This window comes from Quercus robur, chromosome 5, assembly GCF_932294415.1.
Source record: "Quercus robur chromosome 5, dhQueRobu3.1, whole genome shotgun sequence".
Lineage (NCBI taxonomy): Eukaryota > Viridiplantae > Streptophyta > Magnoliopsida > Fagales > Fagaceae > Quercus > Quercus robur.
In genome coordinates, this window is record NC_065538.1 from 52,956,848 (window position 1) to 52,984,088 (window position 27,241).

Below are 27,241 nucleotides of genomic sequence, written 5' to 3' on the forward strand. Positions count from 1 at the left end.
CCTTTGTAACTTTGAGGGATTTGGCTCCTCGGATCATGTCCGAGGAGCACTAATGCTTTCTCCGGTTACCCGACGGGGGGTTTTTCGAGATGATGCGCATATATTATCCGGGCATTCTCCTTCCTGAAGTTTTTCTCAGGAAGTAAGATGGGAGACCCCCCCACTTTGTTACCTAACGTTTTCTTTTATACTAGCCTACGTTCGTTGTCCCTCGTCCACGTGTAGGGTCGACCTTTCCAGGACAGATATCTGTCCCATCAGTCTAATCCCGAAATTGTTGGAGATGATCAATAAAGCCTAAGAATCCGGCTCTGTTAGGTGCAGTGTCATATCAGTGAAGGGTATTAAGGACAACTTCCCCAAGATATTTTCTGATCTTTCAAGTTAGCTTGTATTCCACTCTAATCCATGAGACTTTGGGTCTGCCGAGGACTAAGCTGTCCTCGGCTGTATCTTCGGGCCACTTTGGGCTTCCTATTCTTGGACTTGGGCCCTGGCCTCCTTTAGTTTGGGGCCTGTGGACTCCCCCTAAGCGAGCGAGCCGGGCCCCTAAACTATTGGGCCCCACATATATATATATATATATATATAGATCATTTAAGTATGAAGTTGTTATATTAATCCAACTAGTCTTTAACCCATGCAATGCATGAAATAGTTAAATAAACATTAAAAGAGCAATGTTATGTCTACAACATTTTCGTAACAACTTCATAATAAATCTTATGTGGCAATTTTTAATTGGTTCTAAACAACGCTTATTACTTAAATTACATTGAAATTACTTTCTTTTTTTTTTTTTTTTTTTTTTTTTTGTCTTCTAATATCAACTTGCAACTTAAGATTTATTTGTGAAAATATTGTGGATGTATCATTTCTCATATTAAATATATTTAGTTTAATTAAAGGTAATAGGACTTGAAAATGAAAGAAAATATGTAATTTTGTTCAAAATAAAGGTTACATAATTAAAAGTAATGAAAAGAAAATAAGCATTTTAAAATAACAAAAATGAGTTAATGTATAAAATTGTGAGGCTTTTTTGAGCTTAGGTGGCACATATAAGAAGGTCAACAAATAGTTAAAGGTTTCAATTGTAACAACACTTGAATTAATGCAATTATATCGATTCAATTTTTGTTTGTTCTTTTTCATTTAAAGTAGTTTTTATTGTAGCAACTTGTGTTTGAATAATTTATTTTATAGAAGTTCTCTTAATTGAAACAATTACTATACCCACTCAAATTCAACAATTCGACTTTGAGACAAATTTGACAAACATTCATTTGGTGTTTGCAGTTGTGGGATGGGTAGGATTCGAACATAAAATAGAGCCAAGTGGGCCCGACCCGAGGAGGTTGAAGTTTCATCCTCCTATTAGTTCTGGCCCAGTGTATTGGTAAGAGCCCAAATATTGAAACCGAGGAAGCCAACCACATGAGGAGTCCGAGGAGCGAACATCCCTCGGAAGGCTTTATACAAGCCACCTAGAAGGACAGAATGCCAAGGAAGAAGGTAGAGACGTGCAAGTAAAGAAGAAGGGAGATATTCAGATAAAGTACCCATCATCTCTGCATTTAATGCACTGCACCAACTCTGCTGGCTGCATTAATGGCAAAATGACTCCTGAACAGGCTCTCACAGCTTGCAGCACATTCTACCACCAGCAAAACTTTGATGGGATGAGAATATGAAGGAAGATCATTGGCTGTACAAGTGGAGGGCTGAGATGCACCTTAAATAGATATATAAAGGAGGGGAATTCCTCTAGAATGGGGGGGGGGGGGGGGAGGGGCACAAATATTAGAAAAGAAATATACTCTGTGTATCAATACTCTATAACCCAGACTTGAGCATTATATGAACTAAAGATCCCTCGGATTGACCCGAGGAAGAATTGAACACTGAAATCTTTTTCTTTCTTATGGAATACATGTTGTTTTTACTTTTTATATTAGACATGAAATTAGACCATTAAAGCGTATACAAGCTAACCTCGGAAACCCATTCTCTACAAATTAGTTGTATTGGGCAATTTCATACCAACTTTCTACCCATCTAGAATTGGCATTTGATTTTTGTTCACTTATCGCAGTAATCTAAGGATGTACCACGATTGAAAAAAGAAGACCCTTTGAAATATTCATTGGTGTTTGCAGTAAAAAATGTAATGTTGAATTACTCAATTTTTGCAATTTTTACCAAAAAAAGACGAAGAAAAACACACACATGAAAGAATTAATAAATAAAATTCCCATGTATTCCCTCTCTAAGTTAAGAAAACATTCAAAAATAATTACATCATATTAGAGCATCCCCAGCTCCCCAGTTTAGTCTTTTCTTGGATAATTTATCATATAATCTAGGGCTGCTCTACAGCCAGTCTAGGGGGTTCAAATCCCCTGACCTGGCCAAAAATAAAAATTATATATAATTTATTTTTTTGTTTTGGCCCCTAAAATAAAATTTTAAACACCCTAAACCTAAATTTTGTTTAATCTTAGCTGAAATATGCTTGAATATGATCATCTTAGTGCTACTTTCGCAATATTATTTTCACAATAATTTTACAATAAAGGTTAAGTGGCAAGTTTTAATTGGTTTTTATCTAGACCCACAAATGACATCACTTTTTTTTACATATCTTTAACAACTTGCCACCTACATTTTATTGTGAAAGTGTTGTGCAATGGCTTTACTTTTAAAATTGCTGCTTTGTTTTTAAAAATAAATAAACCTTCTCTTCTGACTCTCTCTGGACTCTGGTTTACTTTGCCATTGGCCACAAAATGAAATTGTTTTTCCCTACACTTTTCTTCTTCATTAGCAAAAAATTATACCATTTTTAGCACACAAATTACAACACTATTGACCCCCCTAGAAAAAAAAATCCTAGAGCCACCACTAACCAAATCATATCCATTTGTATAGTTGAAGCTTTAGTAATTGCCACAAGGAGTCAAGATAGAGTTAAAAAATAAACACTATGCTCAATGAGGAATTAATAGGAATGCTCATCACTCTAAACAAGAATAAAAATTTGGATTTATTTCATAAAATCTTGGCCAAATGTAGTGGAAGAGGAGAATGTAGGAATTGTTGTTTAATTTTGGTTTTGGCTTCTGCTTATAAAATTGAGTCACAATATTCTAGTCATATTGTCCAGTTTTACAATTTCACTATTGTAGGCATCACAAATCTGAATTAAGAGAAATGCTAAATACAAAGGGTGTAGCCCTATAACTCAAAATGTTATACATGAAAAACACCACAAAGCAAAGAGTGATAGGAAAAAATTATAAAAATTAACTACTAGTTCAATGCTTCAATTATATCCAAGGAAAGAGCCATAATTAGCAAAGATAGATTGTACTTTTGGAGTCACTGCCTTGAATACCATGTTGTTCCTCTTAATACAAATTCACCACAGCAAACAAAGAGTAACTACTTGCCATGCCATTTGACTCACACAGTCCTATTTCTAAATCCTAATCTCAAAGCTGCCAAAGCCATTAGACTCCTACAGTCCTATTTCTAAATCCTAATTTCAAATTAAGCTACCATAATATTGATTGCTAATGCAGGAACTGCCCAATAAACCAAAATAGAAAAAGAGGATAGACAAGGATACCATGACAATATAAGACAAATGACAAATGATTTACTGTCCTCCCCATGGTTCAGAACTCGCCAAAAGCTGACTAATGAGTCATGACCCCCAGTTCGGAACTTTACTAATCTAGAAGATCTTGTGGAGTTAATAGTAATGAGCGCGTTCAAGATTCATTATGTTCTCTTTTTGATATTCAAAATTGAAGAAGTAAAACTGTAAAAGTTCAATTTCTCTTTGCTATGAATGAAAGTCTTCACTGTATGTGGAATTTTTAAAGCTATTTTCATTTTAAGTGGCTGAAATATTTGATACATATATTCTCCTAGGATGAAATTCAAAAATAGATTTGAACAAATTAACATCATTTTCATAGCATTCAATGATGATGGAACTCCAAAAACCTGTCCTTACATTGCGGACAGTTGAAACTCTTCAAGCAATGAGGATCTTGCCTTCTGCTACTAAATGAGTACAAAAGAATAAATTAGTAGGGAAATGGACACCATTCAGTATATGAAAATATACACCTTACGTTAACCTTCTTTCTCATGGGTAAACTTGAAAACTTATAAAGGAACTAAAGAAACCAAAAAAAAAAAAAAAAATCAATGAAAAAGGAGGGCAAAGGGCATCTTACACGTCATCTTCAATTAAAGAGCTTCGAAACAAGTTAAGTTTTAAATTTCTAACAAAAAATATAAGGTGAAAGATCTATTAGGAATAAACCATATCGAACCAAAAAATATATGTAAATAATTGTTATTTAAGTAGTCTGACATGTTTTCGTGACAAGCTAGTTGCTCAGGGCCTTGCCATGTGAAGTTATTTTATGAAAGATCACTGCAGCAATGCACTGAAAAAAAATAAGATCAATTCCTTGATTAAAAAAAGAAACAAAAACAAAAGGATTATATGAATCGAACTAATAGTATTTGGTATTTGAACCCTAAAGGCATGTCTTCAAGGACGGAGCCAGGACTTGGAGTTAGGAGGGTAGAAGTATAAACCAAAAAAAAAAAATTTGAAACTCCAAATAAACATTCATTTAATAAACCATCAACAAAGAAAAATACACAAAATTATTGTTTTTTAAGATATTACAATGCAGTTATTTATGAAAATGGAACTCGTCGTCTTTTTAAATCTTCGAAATCATCTATGATTGAATCCGTACTAATTGTCGCAGTAATGTCCCTATCAATGAATAACATCATAACGTCTGACAAAAACTCATCTTCCATTTTGTTGCGAAGGTCAGTTTTGATAACATTTATAGCTGAAAATGCTCGCTTTGTAGTTGTAGTAGAAACGGGAAGAGTAAGCACAAGCTTGACCACTCTATAAATAAGCGGATAGTATTCTGATTTTCTAGTTCTCACCATCAATTGGCACAATTCAGAAATATTTTTCAAATTCTTGAACCCTGAATGTTGAACTACATCATACTTATAAAAATCAAGTTCCTTTTTCAAATCATACTTTTCATCATTTGTGAGTCTATTGGATAAAAATTATCTACCAATGAACAAATATCACTAAACCGATGATTTAGTTCCTGTAATTGAGAATCTATTCCTGCATTAAAAATATCTACTTTATAATAATGCTCATTTCTAAAGTCCTTTTGTTGATGACGAGATCGACCAAATCTTGCAACATAACGAGCATTCATATTAGGGACATCTAAACCACGTTCCTTACAAAATGATATCACAGTAGCTAGTAAGTCATCCCATTTCTCATCTCTAAATTGTTGAATAAGTTTTTTAGTTGATGAAACTCAATGCATAGCATATAAAATGTCTTGTGATTGGTTTTGCAAAGCTTGACAAAGTTTATCCGTGATTCTCATAGTTTCATTAACAAAATGCAAGATGAAGACAAATTCAAATGAAATTAATACCTCATAAGCAGACTTTGCTTCTACTTTTTGTGAAGGATTTCCTTCACCCATAATTTTCAGTAGAACTTCACTTGTTGGACTAAACAACTTTATCAAGTTAGAAATAGATTTATAATGCGAACCCCAACGAGTATCTCCAGGTCGCTGTAAAGTGACCATCTGATTAAGTCCTTTCCCGGTCTCAAGCTCTTCAATATCAATCAAATATGCAATGTCAGAAGCTCTAGCAATATTTAATTGCTCAATACATTTGCATGAAGCACAAATATTATTGATAACCAAAATAAATTTATTGAAAAATCTATTTAGAGGGACAACTGCTTTTGATGCTCCTACTAATGCCAATTGTAAGCGATGTGCAAAACAATGAATGTAGTAAGCATATGGACAATAATTCAAAATCAAAGCTTGTAATCCATTCCACTCACCCCGCATATTGCTTGCACCATCATATCCTTACCCCCGAATGTTTTGGATATCTAAGCAATAATTAGAGAACAAATAATATATCTCATTTTTAACGGTTACTGTTGCAGTGTCAACAACATGAACAATCCCATAAAATCGTTCTCGCACAAAGCCATTTGTATCAACATATCTTAAAACTACAGTCATTTGCTCTTTCATGGACTCATCACGAGCTTCATCAACCAATATGCAAAACTTTGCATCACCAATTTCTTCCCTAATTGCCTTCTTCACTTTGGTTGAAATAACATGTAGAATTTATTTTTGAATCTGAGGTGATGTGTAGGTGGCATTTTTTGGAGCTTTTGCCATTATTTCAACAATATTATTATTATAGCCCACCATCAAATCCAATGTTGTAAGAAAGTTTCCCCGATTGGTTGAAGTAGAGCTTTCATCTCGACCTCTAAAAGCAATAGCTTGCAAGGCAAGATGTCGAACAACATCAATTGAAGCCTTCAATCGTACTCGATTATTTGTAATTTGTTCTGAAGTGAAATTGCTCACTACCCTGTCTATGTGTTGAGACTGGTTCATCAAATCTAGACACACTTTATGGGCAATTCTATGAGTGGAGTTAAGATATATCTTTCCCTATATGAAGACTAAAAGAACAACTTTCACCATTTCTAACTTTCTTCCAACTCTTAAATCCATTAACTGTGAATGCATTTTGTCCATCATGCCCAATTGGTTTATGAAAGATAAAGCATGGTGGACAAAAAGTGGCATTTTTTTTAGGAGAATATTCAAGCCATGACTTAAAGCGATCATCTTCATACCAAGAACCTTGAAAGCTTTGACCCTTCTCAGATTTTTAAATTTTTTTAAAACGAGGCTGGTATGGACCCAACTTAATGTAACGTCACCGGATCTCATCTCGTTGATCAACAAGATAAGTATATATTTGTCTACGCAATCCAAGATCAAGTTCTAATTGCAACGAACTCATATCAACCTTTTGAAATTTTGTTTGAGAATTTTCCTCAATAAGGACATCAAGATTTTCCTCAACGGGTTCACCAAGATTTTCCTCAATTGGGACGTTGAGATTTTCCTCAATTGGGACATCAGGATTTTCCTCAACATTAGTGGTTGGCAATGTTGCACCACTAGTATTAGCTTCTAAATCATTTGAAACTTTTCTTTTGAAAAAAATCAAATATGGTAGTTGATTTTTTCATAATCTACAAATAAAATATAATTTAAAATTATTATGTTATTATATGGTCAATAATCTACAATCATTACACACAATAGACAAACACTATGCACACAAACATTCAACAACTAACTAATAAATTTTAAAGTTACAAATAATCTCTTTAATTATTTATCCAACTTTAATGTTTTAAAAGACACTAACTAATAGACAAAAACACTAAAGACAAAACTACAAAAAAAAAAAAAAAAAAATCATAAAACATCACAGGCTATTCACTATTGCTAAAGACAAAACTACAAAAAAGAAAATTACAAAACATCAATGGGCAATAAGTGTTGACTGTTGCGTGTGGTTTTGTGTTTGTCTTTATCAGATGCGACTTTTTCATTTATAAAAGAATTTAAACTTATAAAGTATGGGCTAAAGAGTAAAGAAAAAGATGGGTCTTGGATCATATTTTTACCTCTTTTTTAACTCTTTCTCTAGTCTTTGAGTCTCAGCCTCTCAGGTCTCTCCGTCCCAGCCCCAAGCTCCTAGGCCCTAGCATGACAGCATCCCTGATTGGTTGTGGCTGACTCCTTGCACTAGTTGCTTAGTTGCTCTGTGGCTGTGGCTGTTGAATTCCTCTCCCCTGTTTCAGCCGTAAGTTAGGTTTTCCTTTTTTTTTTTTTTTTTTTTTGAATGGCTTAGAAATCCCCTTCTTTTTTCCCTTTTATTATATGTGTGTGGTAAGTTGGGTGTTTCCTACTCCTAGGCTAGGTAGATGTCTAATTAGAACCGGCTTTGTTTTTTTTTTTTTTTTTTTTTTTTTTTTTTTTTTTTTTTTTTGCTTGTGTTTGTTTTGGGGTGTTGATTGGGCTTAATTTTTGTTTTTGGGTTAATATTTTTTTTATAGCATTTAATAATATCAATAATATTGTTAAGGGGGCAAAGTGAAATTTTATTGAAACAAATTGCTAAAAATAATATATTATATATATATTAAAAAATTTTTTTTGAAAATCTGGGGGGGGCACTGCCCCCCAGGTCCAAGAATAGCTCCGTCTCTGCATTTCTTATCAAGATATAACATCAATACTATTTGATATTTGGTGTCTGATACTAAAACCTTTTCTGCCAAAGACAGTTTATATTACTTGCAAACTATTGAGCACTATGTGTATTGTATCTTCTTATTGCACACACACAGAACACCAAGACTTTGAATTCACTAATTCAAAATGTAAATTTGATTTTTCTTAATTCGTGTAAGATGGTATCGTATACGTAAGAATTCCCATCCCTTCAAGGCCTTGGTGTTCAGCTGAAGTGAGGGGGTAATATGGAGTGTGGGATTGTGGAAGTATATTTAAGGCAGTTGGTTGCTCCTAGGCATGAGCATAAACTACTTAGCTTGTCAAAGGTGAATGTCCCTAGATTACCGAGCAATTGGTTCTAGTGGGCAAGGTTAGTTGCTTGTAAGTTTTACAGGCTAAAGGCGAGTTCAAAAGGCTCTTCTTTAGAAATGTTTCCTACATTATAAATAGGCAGTTGGGACAACTTCACATTCTTTACGTATGATATTGGCGGTGGCACAAAAGTTTGGTTTTGCATGATTAATGGTAGGGGGAGGCTCTACTCAAGGAGAAGTATCCCTAATTGTGCTTAATAGCAAGAGATAGTGAGGCTACAGAAGGGATTTTTTTTTGCCCTTTGGGTTGTTTTTACTTAACTAAAAAAAATTGCTTTTCAACCACATAACAAAATTGTTAGTAAAAACAGCCCAAAGGGAAAAACAATCCCTACAGAGGTGGATTATGCAGAAATCAGGTCTGGACAGCTCTCTCGGATGCCAGTATTCATTCATGTAGTTCAGGATTAGGAAATTGAACATGTGTCATAAATTTTGGAGAATCTTTCCCAAGCTAATATTAGGCATGGGGAGTTATATAAGTTGGAGTGGATTCCTTTGCAAAACCAAGGTTTCCAAGTGAAGAGCTATTACAGAGTTATGAGGAGGGGTGGCTTAGATTTCCTCAAAGAAGTATAGGGAAAGTCAGGGTCCCACCAAAGGCAGCTTTCTTTTCAAGGTGTGTGGCTTTGAGTAAGATTCGGACTGCCAATAACTTAAGGAGGGGCATTGTTATGGAGTGGTTCTTCATGTGCAAAAGTAAGTATGGGGAGCACTAATCACTTGCTTCTACATTGTGAAGTGTATAAGGTATAGTGGTCTATGACTTTCTGTATATTTGGAGTCTATTGGGTGATGCTGAATTCACACTACAACAAAAAATGTCTATTACATCAAGCATTAATACAACAAAATATTTATATAGTAGTTTTAGACAAAATATCGCATCTACAAGTTAAAATGGTTGCAATAATAACTTAAAAGTGTTAAATTATTGCATCGATAATAATAAGTTGCAATAACTTATAATTTTCAGCTGCAACAGAAACTTTAATATATTAGGAAAAATTGTTGCAATAACTTAAAATTGAAAAATCGTTGCAATAAATTGATACCAATTGTTTTTGCAATCTATTGCAAAGAAAATTTCGAATTAATAGCTATTGCATCGAAGTTACCATTGTAATAATTTGATATTAATTCTTTTATAATCTATTGCAATGACAAACACGTAACTGCAATGAATATATTGTTGCAATAACTTTGTATCAATTATTTCATAGTCAATCGCAGTGACAAAATGAATTAATTATCTATTAAAATGAAGATATCATTGCAGTAATTTAATCCAACTTATTTTGTTCTATTACAACAAGTTTCGTGAAGTAATAGCCTATACTTACAAGATATTCGAAATAGTAAATTTTTTATTGCAACAATTTATATATATATATATATATATTATATATATCATTGCATCAAAGTTATTATTAAAATATTTGGAGTTTATTGCAACAAAAATTTTTATTGCATAAATTTATTACCTCAAATTTTATTACAACATCTTGTATCAACTATTGCAATGACTCTAATGTTATTGTAATGGTTTTTTTCGTTGCAATAAACATTTTTTCTTGTAGTGTCAGTTCAAGAAATGTTGGTGTGTTGGAGAGGAGGGGGGTGGGGGTTTGGTCAGGGGAACAAGGGAGAGTAGGTAAGCTGCTCCATTGTGCCAAATGTGACATCTTTGAAGAGAACATAATGACCGGTGTTTTGAGGCTCAAGAATTGAGTAGGAAGAAGCTAAAGTACTCGATTTTGAAGTCCTTATATTATTGGTCCTTGCCGTTTCCCTTAATCTCAATAACGAGGTTCTTAGAATTTTTGGATTTTTTGAGCTTTCGCTAGTCTGGTATTCTGCTATTTTGATTTTTTGCCTTCCTAAAATTTTTCCTTCTGTCATGTGTTTTACTCTCTTTATACAGCCTATGTACTTGGGTAGCACTTTTCTAGATTAATGAATTATTTACTTATTAATAAAAAAATTGACATCATATGAGAAATTTGAAGTGAGATTTTCCTGAAAGCAAAGTTCTGATTATGAAATCTAGATTTCCCCTTTGAAATTTAAAATGAACTAAATATTAACAAAGATATGAACTTAGAGAATTTTGAGTAAATGCTAAAAAGCCCGACATTGTTGACTGTGAGGCAGGATGGGCACTTAAGGCCCTGATGAACTGCCTTAATATTAAATTTGTGTCATGAATTGAGTCTAAGATGGAAGAATTAGTCTAGTGCATGTAGTGACTCTCAAGTCAACAATCAATATATATATATATATATATATATATTATATACTAACTCTAAAGAATTTTTGAGAAATTCTTTTGTAACTAAGTTTAAAAAAGAAGAAGAAAAAGACACATGATTTAAGTGATACTTCTTAGTGCCTGTTTGTTTAAGCTTTTAGGAGTTGAAACGCATGTTTTGAAGAAAGTTGGAGCCCAAAATACGTTTGGTTCAGCCCAAAATGCAATTTTTTGGAAAAAGTTGCATTTTGGGCCAAGGCTGAGAACGCGCAAAACATTATGGAGCTCTGGAGGTCCATAAAACAAAAAGTCCATGCACGTTTTGAACTATCTGTTGGGCTCTTCCTTCAATTACCAAATTACCATTGATAAAAAGTCCTCAGTTCTCACACCTGTCCGAGCTCATTCCTCTCATCTCATCTCTCTGCTCTCCCTTTGCGCTGAAACTCACTCTCACGCCTCTCATCTCATCTCTCTGCTCTGCCCTCTCCGTGCTGCTACAAACACAGCATCACCCAATTATCACCGGTCTACCACCTCAATCAACAAAACCCATTTCAACATTTGATAATCCAAACACAAAATCAACAAAATCAAACCAAAAATAACTCAAAATCAACACAAAACAACTTAAACCCCATTGGAAAACTCATCCCAAACCCAACTCAAAATCAACCAAAAACAAAATCAACTCAAAATCTACAGAAAATCAACTCAAAATTAAACCATTAACTGAAAACCCATAACCCATATCCAAAATCAAAATCAAATACAAACCTATAACTCAATCATCTTCATTTTCTTCATCATCATCATCTTCTCTCTTCCTTGTAGCTTTCAAACTGTCCAAAAAAAAGAAAAAAAAAAAAAAGAAGCAGAGACTTTGAGGAATGAGAGGGCGGAGACTTTATGGAACACTGGAACATTCTAGAGTGTGGAAACTAGGGAAAAACACGAAAGAAGTAAAGAAAAAAAAAGTAAGGGCATGTGTGTGGAGGAAGTGGAAGGGAAAAAGAGGAAAGAAGGAAATAAAGGAAAAAAAAAGTGAGGGTACGTGTGTGGAGGAGAAAAAAAGAGGGAAAAAAAAGGAAATATGGATAAAAAAAATATAATAAAATAAGGGAAACATAAAATAAATAATAAGAAATTAAAATTGAGGAATACTGTAACAATATTTTCACAATACTTTCACAATAAATCTTAAGTGGTAGGTTATTATTAGTTAATATTGGTGAGAAAAAAATAATTGTAATAGTACATTCAAATTAAAATTAGTATAAATTATCACAATATTTTCACAATACTTTCACAATAAATCTTAAGTGGTAGATTATTATTAGTTAATATTGGTGAAAAAAAAAATTGTTTAGAAAGAGAAAAAAATAATTGTAATAGTACATTCAAATTAAAATCAGTATAAATTATCACAATATTTTCATAATAAATCTTTTTTTTTTTTTTAGAGAGTTTCAACCTATGGCGTCCGCTCCCGATGATAGCTCTTTATCATCAGACCAAGACACCAATCAGTTTTTGGTGTAGGCGGGGATTGAACCCCAGATCTCTTATACAACCATCAGAGACTTTACCAGTTGAGCTAACTGGAACCCACTAATAAATCTTAAGTGGTAGGTTATTATTAGCTAATATTGGTTTTCACAATATTTATTTAAGTTTGAAATAAACTCCCTTATATATATATTGTCTTTTTTGGTAATTTACCCCTCAAACTGCCACTTTTATAAGTGTTAATCAAACACTCAGTTTTTTCAAAAAGCACTTTTTAACAGCTTTTACCAATCACTTAGCTTTTTGAAAAGACACTTTTTCATTATGCACTTTTTGAAAAATCCACTTTTTCATTATACACTTTTACAAAAAGCTAAACCAAACTCACCCTTAATGTCTCATGATACACCAAGGAGACGATAGAGCATTATGAGCGTAGTAATTTAAAAAAATGCAGTAAGGTTTTATATTGTTGAGAGCATTGGCAAATCCAAGTGCGAAAACATATCAAATTTGGCTGTATTAATAGAATTGTGCTAGGGTTGAGTCTGGATAAGAAATTGCTATACAATAAAGTTTTGATATGCTCAAAGATGATGAGTTGATGCTCTTTCACCTATCTCTTTTGCACCATAATAAATTTCAGAGTGGAACTTGTTTCATTGGACGTTCGGGACTTCAAAATGGACACAAATATGACCTAATTTGCACTTGAAATAAGTGAGATAAGGCCGTTTGAACTTGACATAGTTGTGCTGCCCTCAAGATTACACTTGAATCTCGCTTGAGGAAAATTGTGGCAAACTGTACAATGATTTTGAAGGCCAAACAACTTAACCTAATATTTCCCATATAAAACCATCTAGTCATACAAATTAAGAGAGAGGCTACTGTATCAATATTACACTGAGACCAAGCACTTTTTAGTAGGCCATTCTATCAATATTACACTTTTTAGTAGGCTATTGTATCAATAAATCATTAATTGTTCAATCAAGCCAGTGTTTGGGGTCTAAAACAGATTTTTTAAGTGGTGTCAGAGTATTTAGAACACACAAGGTCTAGATAGAAATTTTCAAATGCTTATCAAACTTTGAGGAGATTAACAAACTCCACACTCAGAATGGTTAGTGCATTGGCTTCAAATTGTTAGCTCCTTGTATTCCAATTAAAATATTTAATAAGGAGAACAGTTTTTTACACTACAAGGGGATCACACCTAGTAAAAGGTAGAATGCAAATATATCAAAAAGATGAATTTAAATTAAAAGTAATGAGGATAAGCACCAAGTGTTATTCATCCTTGTGTCATCGTCCATAACACAGAAGAAATTATATTAGCTCGTCCAAGAACTAGAATATATAAAAGCACTCGTCCATAGACAACCAAATCATGCAATGAAGGGAACTCTCCAAAGACAAGTGTATCTATAGACGACATGTAAATGGACGAGTGAATCATACTTGGTGAGTTTTGTTAAAAATCCTCCATTAGACTCACATGAGCAAAATACGACACGTTGCATGATACGTGGAAGAAACTCCACATACGACGCCCCATGTAACCCAATTTTTTTTTTTTTTTTTATCAACCGCTAGCATTACCCATGATGGTGATGGATCCAAACAAATAGACCCACGTCTAACTCTCTATAAAAGGAGTCAATTCCATTCATCCAAGGTAAGTTTAGACCATTAACTATTTTCTTTTCTTGTGTTCTAGAGAGAAAACTGACTTAACCATCGAAGGGTCCTTGGCCGGGTCACACTAGTCACCTTTGACAGTTCTTTCTTTCTTTTCAGGACTCACAACCATTACCGTAGCCCGAAGTATTTTAGCCTACTAATTTTCGTGCTTCATCAAAAAGCATCCTAGATAAGAAACATACATATTACTTCCTTCCTTCAAGATTGAATCTCGCACATTTCCACTTAGCAAGTTGCCAATTAAAAAAAGCTAACACAAGCAACATTCAAAAGTTTGGATGAAATTTGAGTAATTGCACACCGTGCAATATACCCTAGGTATTGCACGAGATCTCAATCCCTACTGTTGGGTTAAGATAGCTTGACCCCGGTTAATTATTCAATTACCCAAGTTGATTAATTAAGTTCAATTTGCATGCAAAATGTGAAGGCAACAACAAATCACCAAAAAACTAAATACAGTGAAAAATAAATTAGACACAGTGATTTGCTGATAAATGGGGAAAACCTTGCAAGGCAAAAACCCCACAGAATGATTTTAAGATCACCACTCCCAAGAATCTACTAAACAACAATTAAGCAGTTACAAGTATAAGAAATCTTCCAACTGCCCTATTCCAAAATACATCTAACACTTTTAAGGTTTAAGATAAACTTGATCTCTAAATCTAATTTGGACTCATTTTTCCCCCATCATAGTGATTATTGATTTGGGACTAAGTGTGTGTTTGGGTTGGCATTTGCTGCGTTGTGTTTCAGTTTCTACGTTTTTTTTTTTTTTTCACGCGTTTTCCCCTCACAAGCGGCTACTGTTCATGTACTGTACATGAACAGTACCGCAACATTTGACCAGTTTTACGTGAACAGTGCATCCGTGCACTGTTTACGGACCCACAAATTTCATTTTTTATCAATTTTTTCATTAAAAATGGGTCCAACGGTACTATTCATACATTTAAAAATTATTTTGCTACAGTGTTTTCAGTTTTCAATTTCAGCAAAATAAGTTCTATCCAAACAGACCCTAAATTGGCCGGTTTTGAATTTTTTTTTTTTTTTGAATTGACTGACATTAGTAAAAAATAAAAAAAATAATAAAAAAGAGTGAGAACTGTACTTTAAAATTGCGTTATGTCCAAAGTCCAAACCAATTTGGTGCCTGGTGGCGGTGTTCAGATCCAGGTAAGTCCTTTGAGTGGGTCAGTTTCGTGGTTATCTTGGACAGCCCCAATATTAGAGATTAGATGCTTTAAATTTTGCCTACAGTCTATCATAAAAAAAAATAAAGAATGAAAGGGAAAATACATGGGCCAGTTTCATGGTTATCTTGGACAGCCCCAATAATAGAGATTAGATGCTTTGAGTTTTGCCTACCGTCTATCATAAAAAAATAAAAAAATAAATAAAAAATAAAAAATGAAATGGAAAATACTTGAACAAGGTTTATAATTTGGAGAGAAACCCTTCAAACACTTTTTATTCTTTTTATTAAATGTGAATTTTGAAAATCTAACAGTTGAATTGCATATTCTTTATATCCTTGACACTCATGTCAAACTTCGTTCAAATCGAATATTATTTACTATTCGATTAATAAACTTATTTTTTTATGCATAATTTTAAACCCTAAAATATTGAAATTTAAACATTTTATTAATAACATAATTATTGATTTTCGATTTTCTTAAAAGTTTGCAAGTATCGATGATATAATAAAAACATGCAATCCAATAGTTAGATTTTCAAAATTTACATTATGTAAAAAAGATATAAAAGGACTTTGAATGGTTTTAAGATTTTTCAAAACTACCCAATTTGATCTTTAAATCTAATTTGGACTCATTTTTCTCCATCATAGTGATTACTGATTAGGGTCCAAATTGGTAAATTTTGTAAAAAAATTTAAACTTAACTGGCATTAGCCCAAAAAAAAAAAAAAAAAAAAAGAAGAAGAAGAAGAGAGAGAGCAAGAACTGTACTTTACCCCCAAAAACAAAAAGTGTTCTGCCCAAACCAATTCGGTGCTTGGTGGTGGTGTTTGGATCAGGGTAGGTCGAGTGGGTCAGTTTCATGGTTGTCTTGGACAACCCCAATAATAGAGACTAGAACCCAATTTTTTTATTTCATAAAAAATAAAATAAAATAAAAACTTATTCATGATTGGAATCAGCAAAACAAATAAAATTAAAGTGTGTACTTTACCCCAAAAAAAAAAAATTTGCGGAGCTTGGTGGCGGTGTTCCAACCTTACCCAAAAAAAAAAAAAAAAATTGCGGAGCCTTGTGGCGGTGTTCCAACTTCCTATATATATAGTTATATACACTTTATAACCCTGCTGCTCCACACACAGTATTGGGTTTTTGTAAAAGCAAAAACATTGAAGAATTTTTGCGTTCCTTTCATGGCGAGATTCATGTCTTACCTCATGTTGCTCATGTTTTTGGTTATGACGGAAGAGATTCATGGTGGGAATTCCAGGTGATTTTCTTTTCTGGAACCAAATTTTTATTACATGTTTAAAAATTTCAGAAAAAGCGTAAAACTTTATTGTTTGTTTTATAGATGAATTTTAGAAAGCTATGTGTTTATTTATTTTGTCTGTTTGTTTGTTTTTCTGTTCGCTGACAATATATTATTGAAAATTTTTTTCCCAAAGATCCGAACTTGTTGATGTGCCTACAGAAGAGCAACTATCTGCGCTACAGAAAGAAGTCATCAACCTTCAAAAGGAAGTCGACCAACTCGATAGGTTGCTAAATAATAATAAAAAAAAAAATCTTTAATTTTTTTTTTCTACTTTCAGTTTCGTATATTTTTAAATATTAATTTATTTTGTTTCTTGAAGGAGCAAAATCCAAGAAGTGAAGAGAGAAATAGGGGAGGTATGTTTTTTATTTTATTTTTATTTAATATAAAAATTTTGAAGTAGTTTTACTATTTATTTCTAGAAACACCTTTAAAAATAAAATTTAATGCAGTGGAAGGAAAAATACTTTCAGAGTTGGGATGAAGCGGTGAAGCTTCAAGACGAACTATTTAAGTTGGTAATTAAGAACTCTAATCTTCATCAAGGTTAGTGGATTTAGTCTTGATTTATATATTGTTATGACCCTAGTATCCCACATGTTTTTTAAGTATAAGTTTAACCATATGTATATGATACATTTCATTTTTCTCCCCATTTGTAATTTTGCAGAACGTCGAGATTTGAAGAAAGGAGGATTGGAAAAATTGGAGAAGAGCATTATGAGCATATAGGCTTCAACTCCGTAGTGAAGATTGAAGATGAAGTAAAATCAAAGTTGTCTCCTTTTTCAAAAGTCAAAGATAAATTTTGAAAAACAAACAAAAGAACTTGGATTTGTTGGGTATTTTGGTCTTTAGAAAGACTCAAGTTGCCCTTTATTTTACTGAAAGATTTTTACTTTGAATTTTTTATAATTTCAATTGTCTTTTGGAGCCTTTGTGTTGGTTGTAACATCAATAAATGATCTGTTCCTTGTGGATTCAAGGTATTTCAAAGAGTGTGTTTTGGGTTTTGAAGGTTTTCACCCATCTTCCTTAATTATTTTGACTATAGTTGGATGCTATTTGACTCAAAATCTTAATTTGGTACCTTGTAATCTTACCCTAGTAAAACGAGCTCTCTATTATTTCATTGTCTAGTTAGTGATAAACATGCACATATGCTATGCAATTTGAGTCAATTAGTTATGGTTGCATTTTATTTTCATATTTTCTTGCAAGTGGTCTTGAGTTAGAACCTTGTATCCACCCTATTTCTAGAAGTTAAGTTACATATTCGGCCTCACTTATTACGCGAAGTATGGGCCTAGAAATGAGGGGCAATGTAAACTTTTGGGACAAGTGATAGTTTATCAATAGAGTCAAACTATATGTTATCTTATGGAGTTGCTGAACCCTCTCTTTGCTTGCTTCAGAGTTTTACATGCTTGAAGTTCTACTTCCATTTCATATTAGTGATTTCCATTATCTAAGTCACAACATTGTAATGATTTCAGTCATAGCTTATATATCTAATGAGGTCTGGATTACATGCAGCATACCTTCCAGAGGCTAAGTGATCTGCCAAGAGCCCCATTATGTTGATGGTAAGCTTACATTTACAAGGAAGTAGTAAAATAAGCTCTCTATTGTTTCATTTGTTATGTAAAATCTGCCAAGAGTCCCATTTGTTATGTAATTTGAGTCAATAGGTGCTTAGTTATGGTCGCATTTTATTTTTGTATTTCCTTAAAGAAGAATTGATATTAACTAGCCTTAGTTTTCTCCAATTGGTAAACTCTTTGCACAATTATGAATATAGAGGCTAACAAGATAATTCAAAGGATGTGATTTTGCCAGGGAGAAAAGTTCCTTCAAGGATTGTTACTAAAAGTTGTTAATGGAGTTTGATGGAGTTTGATGGTTGACCTACAAGTTGGACCATGGATAGTTCTCCACAAGAAGTCTTAAAATGTTTTATTCCATATAATTCTAGCATGACGAGGCTTCCAACATAGAAAGGTTGGAATTTATTGTATTTATCATCCCTTACCATTTTGATCATGTAAGGTGTAGGATTAGTTTTGTAGAGGTTTGACTGAGGGTAGATTTGGTCCTTCTAATTAACTTAGTAGAAAGTATAATATGAGTTTAGTGAATCTTTGTTTTACTTACACGTTTTGACCTTTGTAAGTTTTCCTTCTTTCTTTATTTCTTTCCCTTTCTCTGGGTGGTGCTTTAGATTATTGGAAACAGTTATGAAGCTATTGAATTAATAGTTATCACTACAGCAAGGAATTTAGACTATTTTTGGGTACATAGGTGATAGGTAAGGTGCAATTGTAATTGCACTACTTGGAAGAAGTGGAAATTGTTAATCTACTATTGGGAGAGTCAGCCGGATTAGCATTGTATTAGTCTTGAGTGCATGAGCTCAAAGTCTTGATAGGGGTTTTCTTGTTGTGACCAGCACTAGTCAATGGAGTTTAGTATACTGTTGTCTATGGTGGCTTCAATTTCTTAGAAGGCATGTTATACAGTTTTTTTTTAATAAACTTTTTTGTTCCCTTTTTTCCATTTATTGTTTATTTTTAGATCGTGTTTGAGCCTGAATTTGGCAGTTAAAAGACGTTTACTCTTTAGGGGGACATAAAATAATCAATTCAAAGCATATATGTCTAAAATTTGCTTATGCTCTTCTGATTTAATTTAAAAGCATTTTTTTTTTTTTTTTTGCATAGCATCTGTATGACTATTTGTTCCATCTCTATCTGCATAATAATTAAATTTTAATAGGTAATTAAATTTATGTCAGTACATTGTATGGGAGAAAGCATGTGTATACTCTTTTTGACTATTGAATTCTTCAGTTACATAGTAAAGATGAACTTAGTAGATATTCATGCTTTCTTGGCTTCTGGTACATCGTTACATCATTTTATAGAAGTCATCGTTACATCGTTTTATAGAAGTTAAAATTGCTTTATCTTCCTCTGCTACAACTGAAAACGTGAATAAATTAAATAAAAATTGTAAAAGCCTTCACACTAGCCTCTTTATAGTTTTAGCTAAATTTGAGCTGAAAGTCCATATTTTCTATTTTGTCTGTAACATTTTTCACATATATCTATATCAAACTATTTTTTTTTCCTCCATCCTATTAAAATATTATTCCTTTACTTATTCTTTTATTGTTTTAATAATATTACTCTTTCAACCCCTACTTTTCCCCGTTTCTCTTCCTCATCTTTCACCCTCTCTCGTGTCACTGTTGGTTGGAGGATAAGCCACAAAGTTGCATCAGTAGATTTATTGTGAAGGTGCAAGTTGTGTTCAGTGGGGACCACCAAGAATTGTTGAGCGAGAATGATGAGGACAGAGAGGATTTGTTAACAGACTCGGCGGAGCCAAAGTAGGGCTTAACAGGGCAGTGTTTTTAAAAGCGCGCTTAAGTGCACAGGCCTTGGGACTTTTTCCCTCTAAAGTGAGGCGCCCTCTTGTGCCCTCTTAAAAGCTCGCCTGAAGCGCGCTTTTTTGAGCTTTTTGTAAATATTTTTTTAAAAAATTCTGATTTGATTTTTAGCCATTAGATCTAAATATGTTTGATATAAGCCATTGATTTAATATATAAAAACTAATTGTGTGGTGTGCTACCATACACCTAAGCCTACCTCTTTAGATATTTTAGACCTTTCGGACCACAACCACACAAACAAACACAAGTCCAGCAACAGGTTCAAGTTCCAGTACACAACATGCTCCTCATGATGGAGATGAAGATGATGAGGGCTACAAATCTTGTGATGACAATGATGATGGTCCCTTGCTTAATGGGGATGATGATTATGTAGATTAGGATTGCATTGCATATTTACATTGATTTTGTTAGGCAAAGATATTTTTTTAGGCAAAGATAAGATTACTTAACATTCTAGTACTTTTTAGCCTTTGCCTTTTTTGTTCTATACTTCTCTTTTGATTCAACCATGTTTTGTAATCATGGTCATCAAATATCATGGTTGCATATATTTTGTAAAGCACAAGAGAATTATATAAATGTTATATAAATTACATAAATTTTTTTATTGTAATTTATATGATTAATTGATCACTTGACTGTTGTATTGACCATTAATATATTTTTTTAATTTATTAAATTATTTTTTCAATGTGCACTTCACATTGATTAGGCGCGCGTGCTTGTGCTTTTCTCCTAAGCTCCAGGAGGCTTTTACACTTAAGTGCGCTCAGCGCTTTTAACAACACTGTGACAGGGACACGCTCTTGGCAGTGCACTGAGCGGATGTTGGAGTTGCACATGACGCAGTGGGTAGTGGTGTTAGCCTTGCATGTGATGGTCATGGAATATGTTTGCACAACTCACATGGTGGCTGCAGGTTGGCCATGAAAATCAGGGAAGTTTATGTTGTTCTTCAATCTCTTTCAAATCCGTCAAATATGCCAATTTTCCTTTTGGATTTCTTGTTGAGTTATGGGTGGTTGTATCTTTAACACTCTTCTCGCCTCCAGTGTTCATGATTGGTTGTGGTGGGTTGTAATAATGTTCTTAGAGAGACAACTACAAAGAGAGAGAGAGAGAGAGAGAGAAGGAATCAATGTGGAGCCGCAGTACCTTGCCTCACCTAATGGTTTGGGATACTGTAGATTTCATAATTTTTGGCTATGAGAATAGAATCAGTGAAATGGAGAGTCCATTTCACAATTAAGATTTTATTTACAAGATTTGATAGTGTATAGTATTCTACATCATTTTATTTTTTTGGTTTTGGAATTAATGGTATCCTCTTTATTTGAAATGTTTCATGGTTCATGCATTGTAAGATCTAGCAAAATAAAATCTTAACTATGACATGAAGAGGATTCTTTCCTTCATTTGGATTGGGTTAATCCATTGTCTTTCTCTACATTTCTGAAGGTTTTCATATAAATAAGAAAATGGATTTTGTCCCCTTATTTTTCTCCCACGACACTCGCCTCTTCCATTCTCGTAGATGGTAATGAAGGGAGGATCCTCTAAAGTTCTTAGAGTAACTCTAAAATCTTATCCATTCATTTTCAAATGACTAGATTGGATTTTTCCATGTCATGAATTATTTAAGTAGATGTCAAACTGGTGTTAGTCATTGTTGTTGTTGTTGTTTTTTTTTCTTTTTTGGTGGTAAATTCTAATCCACACATTTCAAAATGAAAGAAGAGGATTTAAGTTTGAAGTTGCTGCAGACCAAGTGGCAGATGGATGTATACTTGCTAAAGCGCCACAATTAACACTTATTTCATGGTGGGTAATGTTGTTGCTGCATATTGACACTCTAAGCACTTTGCAGCAGGCTTTCTAAATCTGCTACAGAATGGGCCTTAGCCCCCCAACATATGAGATAACTGGATGAGTCTTTAGCTTTTTGAAGAAGGCTTTTCGTATTTTTTGTAGAATGAGACAGCCCCCAGTATGTGAGAATGAGCCCTTAGCTTTCTGCATAAGGCTTTTTGTATTTGCTGCAAAATAATACAACCCCCAGCATATGAAAATAAGTCCTTAGCTTTCTGCGGGAGCCTTCCCAGATTTGCCGCAAAATGAGACTTAGCCCCCCCCCCCCCCCCCAACATGTGAGATAATTAGATGGGTTTGATGTCACTTTCTCTTGGTGTTAATGCTCCATCATGTGGTTCATGCATTTTCTTTGGCTTCGTTCCACCGTAGGCACAATTGCTTCCCAAGTATCTTCTGCTACATATGATTGTGGCTATAACTTTTCTGCAAATTCTTTCCAAAGACTTGCGATCATGGCTCCTTTGCGGGTTTGATTGAGTGTAGCCCCCATTATGGGCATTTGCCAAGAACTTACAACCATGGTTCCTTTGCTGGCTTCTAGCTAAGAATTCATAATCACGACCCTTTTGCTGGCTTTTGCTACTAAGACCCATATTTCATGGGTTTCTTCTTCGCTTGCTTTGAGTATGGGCATATTTAGATGGAGCTTGCTATGTCTCTTGCGTCATGGTTGGCTAGTAATAGCCAAAGGTCAGCGGCTTCTAATATACAATTTTCCCATAATGTACCAACATCTTCATGGGATAGCATGCTTCTTTATTCCTGTGGCAGAATGCCCTTGCAGCAGAACACCTTCAATAAAAAACCACGTAATAGTTTTCTGTAGCAATAAGATAAGCAACTCTATTCACGGCAGAATATGTGTCAGCAATTGTTCTTGTTATTTCCCTCTTATAGACAACCTAAAAGAAGGAGCTTTGAGTTTGTCACTGTTGCAAAGTTCTTCTAGGATGAGACATGGGTATCAATGAGCTTCATGACTTGAAAAGTGATTGTGGAGTTGTGCAATACAAGTGATCTGATACATTCTTTCTTAGAAATATTATAAATATCATGATCATTAATGCCACTCTAGGCATAAATCCTCTAAGGTGCTTCAAAGAAAACTTCTCAACTCTTCAAGGTTGTTGAATCGGTTTGCTAGACCTGATAATGGACAAAGAACAGTTTGCAAGCAGCTTGTAGATTTGGGCTTCTTTATGGAGAGTACGTAATAATTGAATGATTGGCTTCATTCCAAGGTCTGGATTTAATTTGGACACAAGTAGCTTGTAAAGGACTCCGTTATGCAAAAAGTAACGTGTTGCCAACCTCCTAAGCTTGTATCTTTCACTGTGCTTTTGTGGCAGAATACCTTCTGTTAAGTACTGCATGAATGGACTTCTCCAGGCTTTGCTGATGAACACAGCGTAACTTTCCTCTTTGTCTACCGCGAGCTGGCAAGTCCCACACTGGGTTTGGACTTGATCTGTATCTTTACCCATACTTGGCCAGTAGAAGCCTACCCTTTGAAGTTTGTGGTAAAGGCTGACCTCCCCGCAGGATCCGCAAGTATTGTCGTGTACTTCTTTCAATTTTCTCTGGGCCTCCTCCTACCCCACACATCTGGACAAGACCCCACCTAGCATCCTGCGGTACAACTCCTCTCTCACCAGGGCGTAGTCTTTTAGTATCTTTAATTCTGCAACGCCTTCTCCTCTCATCAAGACTTCCCTTATGGGGATCTGCCAATCCCCTTCACACTGTTCCTCCCGAAACCTTTCCTTTAACACCTTAATAATGGATTATTTCCTCTTGCTGACTTCTATCCTGGTGCTATCTCTTTCGAAAATTATTTGTGAGCCTAATCCGCAAACTAGTTTTCATTCCTTGGAGTATGTTCTATTTCGAAGGTTGAGAACTTTTCCTCCATCTTCTGGGCCATTGCTCTATATGGGGTTAAGCTGGGTTCCTTTAAGGAAAAGCTCACTTTGGTCTAGCAGTACTAGCTTCGAATCACCCATTACTCTTAAATGCTTGACCCCTATTTGGCCGTGGCTAGCCCGGTCAGATAGGCTTCATATTCTGCCGTGTTGTTTGAACAGGAAAATTCTAATTTGAATGATAGTGCCACGGCTTTGTCTTCTTCATGATACAAAACTACTCCCACTCCTCCTGATTGGGTAGTAGAAGACCCATCAAACTTCATCACCCATTGCTCTCTGACTTCTTCTGCCATAGCCACATCTCCTGGGACTTCATCATCCAGCGAGAATTCTTCTTCTCCTGGGCATTGCGCCAGCAAGTCTGCTATAGTTTGGCTCTTTACTGCTTTGGGCGTTCCCGTTTTCAAGTCATATTGTGACAATTGTAGCAATCATTGGGATATTTTGCCGATAAACAATCTACATTTTTGGGATTCTGCTACGAAATATTCTGCCAATGAACATTCTGCATTTTTGGGATTTTGCTGTGAAATATTCTGCCACTGAACATTTTGGAATTCAGTAGATTCTGCTATAAATAATCTACAGAGAGATCTACATTCTGGCTTCTGAAATTTTCTACTATAAAATATTCTGCGGACAAACATTCTGCACTTTTGAAATTCAGTGGATTCTGCTGTGAACAGTCTGCCGAAGGATTTGTACTTTCTGCAACAAAATTTCTGCAGACAAACATTCTGCACTTCCGAAATTCAGCAGATTTTGCTGTGAATAGTCTGTCAAAGGATCTGTACTTTCTGCTACGAAATTTCTGCGGAGGGACATTTTGCACTTCTAAAAAAGTTTGCTGAAGGATACTTCACGGAGGAAATAATTATTCGCAACAGTATAGCAATGATGAAAGCTTTCCTTTGGCTACTATAGCTTCATTTTTTGTTTCTAGATTTTTGTTCTTGAGGGGAAGTAGAGCTAGAATCATTAGGATGGAAAAAAAATGATTGAAACCTTGTGAGGGAATGAAGGGATTTTTCTCCTCTAAATGCTAAACCTAAAGGTGGAGATGGAGAGAGTTTAGAAAACTTCTAGTGTTTCCTTAAAAGAAATGAGAGCAAAAAGGTGATAAATGGCTTAGAAAGCTTTTAGGAGAGCTGCATGTTTGAATAAGTGGCTTGCCACATGTCTCACATGCATGATAAGGAGAACAAGTGGCATCTAAAGGATATGACCAAATATTGTAAAGGCCATCTATTGTAGAGTTCTCAGGGTATTTTTGTTGTAGAACTCTATGGTGTTGCAGTGATATTTTGCTATTGCATTTTGCTCATGATACTGCTCTGTTTTAACGTTGTTGTGTTCTGCTACAAATTTCTGCTATGGTACTATCCTGCCGTAACGCTACTACATTCTGCCACAGAATTCTGCTTTGGTACTATCCTGCTGTAACGCTGCTACATTCTGCCATAGAATTCTGCTACGGTACTGTCCTGCTATAACGTTGCTGCATTTTGCCACAGAATTCTGCTACGGCACTGTCCTGTTATAACGTTGTTGCAATATTCTGCCATAGAATTCTGCTATAGGACTACTATGACATTTTGGATACTTTCCTGAGAGTATAACTTGAAATGTTCAAGAATATCTGCATGTCTTGCTTTGGTAAGGACTTGAAAACATGTTTGCGAGGGAGAAATATCTCATTCTCCCCATCTTGATCCCAACTCCCCAGTGAAGTCGCCATTTTAATGTAGTGGGCCTTTTTGTGGTTAAAGTGGGCTGGGCTGTCTCCTGCGGTATTGGGCCCGAGTATTCTGAGTAAGGGAGTTGAGACCAGTCCAACTGCAACTCAATTTGGTCCAGCTTGTGCGCAAACTATGTCTCGTCTGCCAGGAGCACGCTTACGGCGGGCAGAACGTGGTGCTTATCCTCTGTTTTTGCCGCAGAAGTAACATTTCTCCAGTTTCTGCCACAAAATGAACTTTTCTCCAGTTTCTGCCGCAAGACTGACTTTTTTGCTATGTAGCAAAACTTTATGCTGTACAATAAAGCTTCCTGCTGTGCAATAAAGCTTCCTGCTGTGCATTGAAGTTGTCTGCTGTGCATTAAAGCTTTCTGCCGTAAAGCCTTCTGCTGTGCAATAAAGCTTCCTGCTGTGCATTAAAGCTATCTGCTATGCTTTAAAGCTGTCTGATGTGCTTTAAAACCTTCTGCCATGCAGTAAAACCTTTTGCAATGTGAATGACTACTCTTCGTTTTTACTATAGAAATATTTTTCTACTTCCTGCACGTAAACAAATCTAAAGCCCAAAGAAAATACCCATCAAACAAATGTTAGTTTAAATGGGTTAACATATTCTCAAATATATACATACATATATGAGAATATATACTTATACGTATTCACATATACATATATAAAATATATTTTGTAGAACATGAGAAACAAGATATATGTATATATATACTTATAGCAGGATAATGATTAGTTTGTGGCAACAGTGAAACACGTAATAACAAATAAAGAAGAAAGCTTCCGCAGAAAAGGTTTAGCTAGTATAATAGCTAACACGGTACATATAATGAAAAGGTGCTACAGCAGAATAACTAGTACAAAAAATAAAAATACCACAGCAAGACAATTGATACAAAAGACATGATAAAAAATGCGCTACAGTAGAATAACTAAATACAGCAAATATAATTTATAATGAGAGAAATCAAATATATTTGCAATCAAAATCAAGTATTGAATCTTACCATAAGATAAGTAAACCAAGAAAGAACCCAAACCCAACTTGAACAACCTTGTCATAGGCTTTTGCCATCAAAGTTGTGCATTTTGGAGAATAGACCTAAATGGCTACTAGCTATTACTTTTGGGGACATCAAAGAGTGGGTTTGCTAAGAGGGAGAGAAAAGATGGTCTATTGATGCATGCCCCTATTCCTGCTGTATTTTCTCTCTTTGTTTTATCACTTTCTTTCTTTCTCTCCGTTCTTTCTTTACTCTTAGTTTCTTATTACTCTCCTGCCGTGGGTTGTTCCCCCTTTTTAGTCTTTCCTTTTCCTAGGTACCTCTCTCTGGGTGCTTATTACTCTGTTATCATGGGTTTTCCCCCTTAAGTGCTTCCCTCCATTAGGTCTCCCTCTTTTAGTGTTTTTCTCTCTTCCCCAGTTTTTTCCTCCTCCTCTCGGTCCCCCTTTTTCTGCCGTGGTTACCTTTCTTTTATAGCAAACTGATTCAATGGGATTTCTCCCTTTTACCCCTAGGGCTTCACCAACTATTTTTGGTTTGTTGTGAGCATCCTTTCAAGATTACCCACTCATCCATTGGTTGCCCCTGCCATTACTTAGTACATGTTTGCTGCAACACTACTCATTTCACGACAAAATTCCCTT

At 34.7% G+C, this 27,241-nt stretch overlaps 1 protein-coding gene across 3 annotated transcripts in view; it reads left to right on the forward strand.

The window, feature by feature from the left end:
- The first annotated feature begins 16,013 nt into the window (after positions 1-16,013).
- LOC126726322 (uncharacterized) overlaps positions 16,014-27,241 on the forward strand; it is a 71,642-nt gene continuing 60,414 nt past the window's right edge. Inside the window, exons 1-5 of one of the 3 annotated variants that reach the window (XM_050431558.1) lie at positions 16,027-16,544; positions 16,723-16,815; positions 16,912-16,948; positions 17,045-17,138; positions 17,263-17,323. In XM_050431558.1, coding sequence (XP_050287515.1) covers positions 16,468-16,544; positions 16,723-16,815; positions 16,912-16,948; positions 17,045-17,138; positions 17,263-17,323 — 362 coding nt within the window. In that variant the 5' untranslated portion in view covers positions 16,027-16,467. Of the gene's footprint in view, positions 16,545-16,722; positions 16,816-16,911; positions 16,949-17,044; positions 17,139-17,262; positions 17,632-27,241 lie in introns of those variants that run through there. The other 2 variants (XM_050431557.1, XM_050431556.1) reach the window with 2 other exon arrangements.